Source organism: Sapajus apella, unplaced genomic scaffold, assembly GCF_009761245.1.
Source record: "Sapajus apella isolate SASKATOON/1434 unplaced genomic scaffold, GSC_monkey_1.0 scaffold7, whole genome shotgun sequence".
Lineage (NCBI taxonomy): Eukaryota > Metazoa > Chordata > Mammalia > Primates > Cebidae > Sapajus > Sapajus apella.
Genome location: NW_022436947.1, coordinates 6,687,245 through 6,699,160, shown reverse-complemented (window position 1 = coordinate 6,699,160; position 11,916 = coordinate 6,687,245). Strand labels below are relative to the sequence as shown.

The 11,916-nt window shown below is 32.6% G+C and overlaps 1 protein-coding gene across 1 annotated transcript in view; it reads left to right on the top strand.

Moving 5' to 3' along the window:
* Positions 1 to 2,014: 2,014 nt before the first annotated feature.
* The window catches only part of LOC116550049 (cytosolic carboxypeptidase 3-like), a 77,439-nt gene continuing 67,537 nt past the window's right edge, over positions 2,015 to 11,916 (top strand). Inside the window, 3 exon segments of the mRNA XM_032275779.1 lie at positions 2,015 to 2,173; positions 8,277 to 8,403; positions 9,320 to 9,420. Of these exon segments, the coding sequence (XP_032131670.1) occupies positions 2,015 to 2,173; positions 8,277 to 8,403; positions 9,320 to 9,420 (387 nt within the window).

The window sequence follows — 11,916 nt, the reverse complement described above, 5'->3', positions numbered from 1 at the left end:
GCAGTTAATCATACACAAGTAAGTAGGATAAGAAGTCAGTCACATATGTGTGGAAAGGTAAGCAGCTGTAAGTACATATAAGATTAAGTTTATATATTTAAAGCACATTAGAATAAGAGAGAGTAGATTTTTGTATAAAATACTTAGCATAAGACACTTAGAACATCTTTTTACCCATAAATATACCTATTGGTAAATCTTATACTAAGTATTTCTGTCTATTTATGGGTAAAAAAAAAAATCCAAACTGTTTCTAAAGTTATTTAAATTAATGAAAGATGAGAGACCCTAATATCCTGTTTCACTTCAGAAGTAATAGCATTTCTTTGGTAATTAATTTTTTAGAAGTAGAGTTTCTTTTGACTTGCTTATAAGAAACTGAAAGACTGAGGAATTTGGAGCTTAAAAATGTACAGCATGTTTCATATTTAAAAACTTAACTTTAGATATTCATGCCTCATAATCTAGTTAGTTTTCTAAAAACTTGTAATTATCTTTTAGTGGCTTTATGTCAATCTTATGTTATCAATGAGAATTTATTAGGTAGCAAATGAGAAAAGGGCAATAAATCAACATGTAATAAATTTAAGTTTGTAATTTCACTATAGTTTAAAGCAACATGGTTTCTAATAGAAGCAAAATGTTTTGGATGTTTATATTTTAGGTTTTAATATTTTTGTTGTAAATGTAATGTATTTCTTAATATTATAAATACTATTGCTAACATTTTGGTGTTTATCCTTCCAGATATAGAAAATAGTATATGTAATCTTGATTAAGTAATAATCCTACCACCTTAACACTACTACTTTCTTACCTTTGAAAGTCTCCTCATTTTATCGATCAGTTTGGGGGATTTATTTTTTGTTTTGCTCTTTTTATATTGAGTGTTAAATTATATAGACCGAAGGCTGTTGTCTTCAGGAATGTGTAATAATTTATATATTTGTTAGAAATTTATCAGAAAAAGTCAGTTCAAACTTTGGTACCATTTTTCTCAAATTGATAACTTGGTCACCACACTAATCAAGGGTTAATTATTAATTGGCTTCAGCATGAAGTCATCAAGCGCTCAGTGTTTTACAAATATCTGGGCACTTACTATGTGCATAGGACTCTTCTAGATGATTTGAAGCATTCCCCATTCTTAATAAGCTTGAATATGAAAAATATTAAAACTTTCCTAGACAAGGGTCATGCAAATGGTACCAATATCTTTAAGTGCTACCAAAGTTCAAAAAGAGAAACTCTGTGGCCTTGACAAATTAGAAAGGAAGTGTGACATGAGGTCAGCATTGAAGGATGGCGGGTAGTATTTACATTTACAAAGATAAAGTAAGAAGGTATTCCAGTCAGAAAGAAACTATGTGAAAGGTAATGGGTAAAAGCAAGAGTGAAAACATCAAAATAATAAAGCAGAGAGTTCTTGTTGGAGAAAGTTTTGGGAGTAAGGTAAATTTTGTCCTTATAATGGAAAGTTAACTGCATTCAGATTTACTTATTTATTTATTTATTTTTAATTTATTTTTTTGAGACAGAGTCTTACTCTATGGCCCAGGCTCGAGTACAGTGATGCCATCTCAGCTCAATACAACCTCTGCCTCCTGGGTTCAAGTAATTCTCCTGCCTCAGCCTCCCAAGTAGCTGGGATTACAGTCATGCGCCACCACGCCCAGCTAATTTTTGTATTTGTAGTAGAGAGGGGTTTCGCCACATTGGCCAAGCTGTTCTCAAACTCCTGACCTCAGGCAATCTGCCTGGCTTAGCCTCCTGAAGTGCTAAGATTACTTGCGTGAGCCACCGCGCCCAGCCTGCATTCTGATCTTTACATAGCTAATATATTATTAGAGATTTTAAAAGCTGTATATTAATAATATGCAATATCAACAAGAGAAAGCTAGTATAGAAGAAATTGTATTTATTTGGATATTACACTTCTAAATTCATAGCTGTACCTATAGAAGAAAAATGCAGAGATAAAACTTAGCAACTTATCTTTCTTACTGGCAGACTGATGGAGAAACGAGAGGTTATTTTATATTGTGATCTTCATGGCCATAGTAGGAAAGAGAACATCTTCATGTATGGCTGTGATGGTAGTGACAGATCTAAAACATTATACTTACAGCAACGAATCTTCCCACTTATGCTGAGCAAAAATTGTCCAGATAAAGTAAGCATCTTTTAAGATTTTTAACTTTTCCTTTACCAAATGTTGCCCATGTGGGATAGCAGAATGGATAATATTATTCCAAGCTGCTTTTTTATTTATTTTGTCTGGTTTACACAATTGACAATAAGAAAGCAACTATATAGAACTACTTAGTGAGCAATAATCTGAAAATATGGGGAGGAAAAAAGGCAAAAATGCCCCAAAAGCTACCACCATAATACCACTGCTGTTTTACATTTTGAAAGCTTCCTCTATTCATCATTTTTATCAGTCAGTTTTAGGGCCTCTTTTATTATTTTAATATTCATTGAGTGCCTAAATTATACAGACTAAACACTGTATTCTTAAGAAATGTGTAACAGTTTCTTCAAAGTATTTATTAGAATTTTGCCAGGAAAAAAACTCAATCCAATATCCAATATTTCAAAAATATATAGAAATTAGAATGAGAAAAGAATAAAGTATATTATTTTCACAAACTATGGAAAAATTGGAGCCACTTATTTACCAAGATATGAAAGTACTTCAATCATTCTTTAGAGAAAAGATGTTAACATAGCAAAGGAAATTCCTGCAGACTTTCCCATAAGTTCTCAACTAATCAGTTCAATTATAAAGGACTTATTGAGAAGAATTAATTGTCTTCTGGGGATAATTGGGGCCCAAAGACATGAAAAAGAAAGGATGATCTGATTAAAATAGCTATTTAAAGAAAGAACAGGTTTGTTCCCCAAAGAGGATTCATTTCCTCAGAAAGAAAGACCAGAAAACTCAACCTCATACCTGAAGCTATTCCTATGAACATTTATACTGTCAATACTCTTAGGTATAGTTTATTACTCCCATAAAATAATTCTATTTTACTAAGATATTTTAATGTTTGTTTATTGACATGCTTCGTAGGGTTTTAGATCTCTACCCTGTAGTGCCTTAGATGAAATCGACCAATTTCTTGAACAACTCAAACAACCACTCTGCAGTTTAAACAGGTCTTCCATGTCATCTAAAGCTTGCTTAAAACATAGAGGCTTCTGTTTCTAGGTTTTCTGTTAAATGTTTCTTTTTAAAATCTTTTTGTGTAAATCCACGATTATGGTTGGAGATTTTAAATACCTCTTACATTAATCTGGAACTGATTGATAGACAGTAGGCAAGGATACCTAAGAACTAAACAACATCAACCAACTGGATTTGACATTTGCAGGACACTCTTAAACATCAGAATGTACATTATATTCAAATGCACATGGAACAGCACCAACACAGATCACATCCTGGTTTAGAACAAATATTAACAAATTTAAAATAATTAACATCATACCAAATATGTTTTTAAGCATAATGGAATTAGACTAAATCAATAAAAGAAAAGAGGAAAATCTACTAACATGTAGATAGTAAACCACATTTCTAAATAATCCTTACACCCAAGAAGAACTCTTAAGGAACATTAGAATATATCTTGACCTGAAAGAATATGAAAATATGCAACATGAGCTTTTATAAAATTCAGCTAAATAGTAGCACTTAGAAGAAAATGTATAGCAAGAAGTGCTTACGTTAGAAAAGAACACGCTGGGTACAGTGACTCACGCCTGTAATCCCAGCATTTCGGGAGGCTGAGGTGGGCACATCACTTGAGGTCAGGATTTCAAGAACAGCCTGGCCAAGATGGTGAGCCCCCATCTCTACTAAAAATACAAAAATTAGCCAAGCATGGTTGTGGCTGTAATCCCAGGTACTTGGGAGGCTGAGGCAGAAGGATTGCTAGAGCCTAGGAGGCAGAGGCTACAGTGAGCCAAGATTGTTTTACCACTGCACTCCAGCCTAGGCAACAGAGCGAGACTCCATCTCAAAAAAGAAAAGAAAAAAGGTCTTGAATTAACAATCTAAGTTTCCACAATAAGAATAGAAAAAGAAGAGTAAAACTAAGCAGAAGGAAGCAGATAATAAAGACAAGTAGGTTAATGAAATTGGAAATAAAGAAACAATAGAAAAAATCAATTAAGCAACATTTGTGCTTGGAAAAGATTGGTAAAACTGATAAAACTTTACCAAGATTTATGAGGGAATAGGAGAAACTGAAAGAGGAAGAGGGGGAGGCAATGATGACACGACTTACCAATATAAAGAATGAAAGAGAGATCACTACAGACCCTGCAGCATTAAAAGAATAATAAGTGGAAACTCAATTCTATGCACACAAATTTAACAACTTAGATGAAATGAACCAATTCCTCGAAAACTACAAACTATCAAAACTCATCCAAGGTGAAATAATCTGAATAGTCCTGAAAAGCATTCTAAAAGGAAAGAAACTACAGAAAACAAATTTCTTCATCCAGATGGATTCACTGAAGCATTCTAGCAAAAATGTAAAGGCACAGTCTTTCCCAGGATTATCATGATACCAACACAAGACAAAGATCGTCTAAGAAAAGAAAACTACAGACTAATATTCCTCATGAACACAGATGCAAAAATCTTCGCCAAAATATTAGCATATTTAATCCAGCAATATATAAAAAAATATGACCGGTTTTATATTTGAAAATTAATCAATGTAATCCACTATGTTAAGAGTCAAAAGAAGAAAAACTGTGTGACCCCATCAATCAATATAAAAAAAGCTTTTAACACAATTCAGCATCCATTTATATATAAAAGAAAACTTTCAGCAAATAAGGAATAAAAGGGTACTTCTTCAACCTGATAAAGGACATCTACAAAAAACTCTACAGCTAATAGCATAGTTGATGAAAGACTAAATGTTTTCCACCTAAGATCAGGAAAAAGACAAGAATGTCCAATTTTTTACCTCCAGTCTTATACTGGAGGCTCTAACCAGTACAAAAAGGCAAAAGGAAAAGGCAGATAGATTGGAAAGAAGCAATGAAGGTGGCACAATTACCTGCAGAGAAAATCCGAAGTGATACACAAACAAAACAAAACAAAACTCCTAGAACAAGGGAGTTTAAGCACGGTCATGGGATACAAGTCCCACCCACAATTTCTATATACGTACAATGAAAAAATTGGAAACCAAAGTTAAAAACAATACCATTTTTATCATAGCTCCAAAATAAATACTTAGTTATAACTCTAACAAAATGTACAGACTCTATATGCTAAAACTAATGATTTATTTCATTAAAAACGCTAATGAAATAAAAGCTCAAATAGAGACATATGCTGTATTATGGATTGGAAGACTGAACACAGTAAGGCCTCAACTCCCTAGGTTGATCTGTAGATTTAACAGAATTTCAGATAAAATCACAGTATAATTGTTTATACACAGGCTGATTATAAGATGGATAAGGAAATGCAAAGGAACTAGAATAGACAAAACAATTTAAAAAATTAAGTTGAAGGAATCACACTATCAAATTTTAAGACAGTATAAAACGACAGTAATAAAGATAGTATGTTAATAGGAACTGTGTAAAAACCCAGAGCAATGGTACAGAATAGCAAGTCTAGTAACAGGCCCACATATATATGGCCTGTTGACAAAGGTGCACAGGAAATTTAATGGAGAAAGAAACCTTTCAATAAATAAGCGTTGGAACAATTGAACATCCACATAAAAAACAAACTTTCACCTACACCTCCAACCTTAAATGTAAAACTGTAAAACTTTTAGAAGAAAACACAGAAGATAATTTTTATGACATGGAATTAGACAAAAACTTCTTAGAAAATACCAAAAGCATTATCCATTGGATTGTAATGAATTGATAAATTGGACTTCATCAAAATTAATCCTTTTGTTCTCAGAAAGATCCTGTTAAGCCAATACAAAGATAAGCTACAGATAAGAGAAATTATTTGCAATCACATATCTCACAAAGAACTTTTATCCAGAATAGCTCAATAGTTATAAAACAAATCACCCAATTAAAAATGAAAATAATCTTAAATACATGTTTCCAAAAAGGATATGTGAAGGCAAATAAGCACATGAAAAGATGTTTCACATCAGTAGCTGTCAGGGAACTGCAAGGTAAAACCATGAGGAGACAAAATTACATACCTGTTAGAATTGCTAAAATAAAAAATACTGACAATCCCAAGTTTTAACAACAATTTGGAGTAACTAGGACTCTCATAGGGTACATTTTTGTTTGGAATGCAAAATGGTCTATCATTTTGAAGAGTAGTTTGTCAGTCTCTTATAAAGTAAATTGTATACTTATATGATTCAGCAATCCCTTTCTAGGTATTTACCCTAGAGAAATGAAAATATACATTTATATATAAACCTGTATACACAAGCATTTATAACAACTCTATCGTAATTGCCAAAAGCTGGAAACAATGCAAAATGTCCTTTAACCGGTAAATGGATATACATTTTAGTACACCCATACAATGGAATAGTACTTGGCAATAAAAAGGAATGAATATTCACGCAACAACTTGGATAAATCTCAAAAGTATTAGGCTAAGTGAAAGAAGCCAGTCTCAAAAGATTACATCCTATATGATTCCATTTATGTAGCAGTCTTGGAAAAGCAAATCTATAGTGACAGAGAGCAAATCAATGGTTGCCAGGAGTTCGAGGTGGCAGGAGGATGTGACTACAATTACCTTGTTAGGATTATAGAACTGTTGTGTATCTTGAGTGTGATGGTGGTTACAGGAATCTATGTGTGTTTGTTAAAATTCATAAAATGAGTCTGGGCACAGTGGCCCATACCTGTAATCACAGCACTTTGGGAGACCAAGGCAGGAGGATTGCATGAGGCCAGGAATTTGAGATCAGCCTGGGCAACATAGCAAGATCCCATTTCTATGAAAAGATACAAAAATAGCTAGGTGTGGTGGTAAGTGCCTGTGGTCTCAGCTATTTGGGAAGCTGGAGGGGGAGGACAGCTTGAGCCCAGGAGTTTGATGCTGCAGTGAGCTATGATCATAGCACTGCACTCCAGCCTGGGTGACAGAGAGAGACCTGTCTCAAAACACAGAAAGATACATAGAATGAAACACTAAAAGTTAATTTCATGGTATGTTACCGAAAAAACAAAATTGCACCTCAAAAAATTTCTTTGTAGACACTGATATCTTTGTAGACAAACTTTCAGGACATAATTTCAAATGGTCTTTCATATGAAGATAAAGAAACTTTATTTTTGGACATCTCCAACATCTCCTAACATTCAGTCTCATGTTAGGAATGAAGACTGAATTCCTTCCTAGAACTTTTTTAAAAGTATAAAATTTTATCCCAACTATATCAAGAATTAATCAACTTTTGGAAGCAACCTAAGTGTCCATTAACAGATGAATGGATAAAGAAAATGTGGTACATATACAGAATAAGTACTATTCAGGCATAAAAAAGAATGAGATTCTGTCATTTGCAACACATGGATGGAACTGGAGATATTGTGTTAAGTGAAATAAGCTAGGGATAGAAAGACAAACTTCACATGTTCCCAGTAATTTGTGGGAGCTAAAAATTAAAACAATTGAACTTATAGATACAGAGAACAGAAGGATGGTTTCTAGAAGCTAAGAATGGTAGTGGGGGAGAGCAGAAGTGGGGATGATTAATGGGTACAAAAAAAGAATAAGAACTAGTATTTGATAGCACAAGAGGGTGACTGTAGTCAATAATAATTTAATTATACATTTAAAAATAACTAAAAGTATAATTGGATTGTTTTTAACACAAACGATAAATGCTTGAGGTGATGGATACCCCATTTACGCTGACGTGATTATTACACATTGCATACCTCTATCAAAACATCTCATTTACACCCTAAATATATAAACCTACTGTGTATCTGCAAAAATTTAAAATTTTAAAAAGAACTGATTTTGAATATATATGTTACATAAAGATATATGCATATCTTTCTATAAAAATAGTAAATTTTATTGTAGGAATTAGAATCCATAGCTCTCAGAAATGTGAACAATTTAACATCCTTAAAATGAGTTTTTTCCATGGGTCAGGAAATAAAAAATAGCTCCTGAAGCTTTAGTGAGAATTACAGATTTTACATAACCACTTTTTCATTTTTAATACTACTTCCAAAAATATATAAAGGTACCAGAACAAAGAGTCTCATTTTTACTTGCTTCCTTTCAGTTTTCATTCTCAGCTTGCAAGTTTAATGTCCAGAAGAGCAAAGAAGGAACAGGAAGGGTGGTAATGTGGAAAATGGGAATCAGGAACAGCTTTACCATGGAGGCGACCTTTTGTGGATCTACTCTGGGTAAGACCAAGGGTTCTCGTTCACAGCTCTCAAAGCTTTAAACCCAACATATATAATTTAATATAAATTTAATAGTACACATAATACCACTTTCTTCCTACTTAAATAATGCTAATATTTAATCAATTCTCTAAACAGAATGAATAAATTCCCGCTATATGGTATCTCTATTTCATCATTTCCTTTTGTTTAGAAAGGAACTGTTAATCATGTAAATAGAATAGTTAGTTGTTTCATATGCTAATTTTTAAATGCTCGTTATTCTTTTGGGAATATCTACAGATTTTTAAGAAATATTTTTATCGGATTTGCTATTTGCAAGGCAAAATGGACTTTTTGGGGTCAATAAATGTTTAAATGAAAGCACTTTGTTCTCTGAATAAAAAAATGTGCTTTGTGGTCCCATTTAAGAAATCATTTAATTATATCTAGCATATCCTAACATGGTTAGAATACTCCATATTAAAATAATTGTCACATTATCAGAAAATGTATCAACTTAAAGTGCTGGAAATCCACACATGTACTTTCCAGCTACTTTTTAAAGCACTTTAAAACTGATATAACATTATTTGTGATGATGAAAACCTTTTCTCATAAAATCTTTATGCAAGTTTTTCTCAAAGTGATTATTACGACGGTTTCTAACTGGCAACCAAATATTGTATAACTGTCTTACTGAATTTTTTTTCTGCCTTTGCAACATACACTAATGTGCGTTAAATCAGCTTTGGTCCAGATGGTGGAAAAGGAAGAAGGGAAAGCAATGAGCTGTTAAATGATCTGCCCCGGAGAAGAAAATCCAAAGGACAGGACATGGAATATCAATGTTTTGTTTATACTCTCTGTTTTACAATGTACCTGCTAAGAAAAATTAACTTATCCTCAATAGTGGATAAATTTATTGATGTTTTAGGTAATAAGCGAGGCACTCATTTCAGTACAAAGGACCTGGAATCAATGGGATATCATTTTTGTGATTCTCTCTTGGACTACTGTGATCCCGACCGGACCAAGGTAAGCAAAGTCCATTTGGTAATGCATCAGACTCCAGCCTATCAGATAACATAAGCTGACTATGGACCTATGCAGTGTTTGCCTTTTAATGTTCCAAAAGTGTTGTTGGGGGTTGGGCACTTAATTTCCCAGTAACAATTGTTCTAGGTGTCTATAAATACTCCAAATAGTTTAATTAGGAAATAAAGTTATTTTGTAATAAACTCATTTATCATTTTTCCCTAGTATTATCGGTGTCTGAAAGAATTAGAAGAAATGGAAAGACGTATAACCCTGGAAAAAGTCTTTGAGAATTCAGACACTCCTGTGATAGAAATTACATTGGATGTAGAGTCTAGGTAACTTAAGACTACTGAAGTAATGCAATTTGATATACTATGTTCTTTATAATTATACCAGCATTTTATTGTCAATTCTCAACTTAAAATCCCAGCTAAAAGTGATTTTTTTCTATTATTTTTCTATTTTCTATTTTATTTCTGCTTTAATATTTGTTATTTCCTTTCTTCTGTTAATTTGGGGCTTAGTTTGTTCTTTTCTGTCTCCTTAAGGTATAAAGTTGGGTCATTTGTTTATTCTTTTTTAAGTATAGACATTTATCACAATAACTTTCCCTCTCGCTTTTGCTGTATCGCATTAATTCTGGTATGTTATGTTTTCATTTTTGTCTCAAATTGTTTTTAATTTCCTTATTTCACCTTTGACCCAATGATTGTTCAAGGTTGTGCTGTTTAATTTCTTTATACTTGTGAATGTGAATATTCCAGTTTTCCTTCTGCTATTTATTTCTAGTTTCACTCCATTGTAGTCAGTCATAATACTTAACTAAATTTGTTAAGGCTTCTTTTGTGGTGTAACATATGATCTATCCCTGGGAAAGTTTCAGATGTGCTTGAGAAGAATATGTATCCTGCTACTGTTGGGACAATGTTCTGTGTATGTCTGTTAGATCCATTTGGTCTATAATGTTGTTCAAGCCCTCTGTTTCCTTATTGATCATCTATGTCAATATTCTATTATTGAAATGAGGTATTGAAGTCTCCTGCTATTATCGTATTGCTGTTTCTCCCTTCAGTTCTATCAATGTTTGCTTTATATATTTAGGTGCTCTGACGTTAGGCGCATATATATTTGTGATTGTTATAATCTTCCTAGTGGATTGACCCTTTTATCATTATATAATATCCTTATTTGTCTCTCATGACAGTTTTTTACTTAAAGTCTATTTTGTCTGATATAAGTATAGCTATTCTTGTTCTCTTTCAGTTACCATTTTAGCACGGAACATATTCCCATCCCTTAATTCAGCCTATGTATGTTCTTAAATCTAAAGGGAGTAAATAGATTGTAGTTGGGTTCTCCTTTTTTTAATCCGGTCAGCCATTCTCTGTCCTTTGACTGAGGAGTTTAGTCCATTTATATTTAAGGTCATTATTGATAGAAGATTTACTATTATCATTTTGTTGTTTTCTATTAGTCTTATAGTTTTCCATCTTTTATTCTCTTCAAATTATTTCTAATGCTGTTACTACCCACAGAGAACTGACATTTTATTGAGATGACACAAAAGCAGTATAGTAAAAGGTAATTAATAATAACTGGAAAATTCAATTCTAGGAGAATATAGTTGGAAGAAATAATACGCTAATTTTAGTACAGTACTTACAGGAAAGGTAAAACAAATGTACGATTCTTCTATTTATACATTTTTCAGTCTTGAGTTAGTGCCCCTGCAACCTTCCCTGGTGACTAAGTTTGTCTCTAGATGAGAGTATCATTTTGAGCTCATAAATTTGCTTATATAATATTTGATGTGCTCTAATCAATTTCAGTGATTGTTATATGAATGCTCAAATTTTCCCAAATCTGTGAACAAGACCGATTAAGTTGGCCTGTATCTTTTTTGATATGACTCTCATAGTCTTCAGTTTTCAACCATGATAAGATTTCCCAGGCTCATCTTGTACATTTCCTGCACCAAAACTGGAATCAACCATTTCTCTCAGAAGTCCTGGTTCTTTTCAGTGAAAAGGGATATTTAGATAACATAGCCTAGAGGGTAGTTATTATTGCTTCCAGGTTATTTTTCCCAAAGGATTAAGAAAGGAAACATATTTTCATGAGAAAAAAAAATCTTCAGTTCATAATTATATTTCCAGTTCAAATTTAAGATTATAGAACTTATTCTTCCTTATTTTTTTATGCTTCTGTCTCTTTTCTCTTATACTGAAAAATCTTCATTCCTAATTGCATTAGGGTAAATATTTACCTGCTCTTCCTTTTTCTATCATATACCCATAATAATGCTACCAATAAAATGACTATTGAATGCAGTTTAACATTTCTTTGTAATTCTTTTTAAGCTTAGTATAAAGTATTTTTTAGAAGGGAAGAGATTATTTTCTCTCTGTGGCTATGCCACCAGTCTGACAGTTAAATGTCTTTGGTTTTGATTGTATTAATTTTAGGAATAACTTTATTTAATGTTTTGTTTTT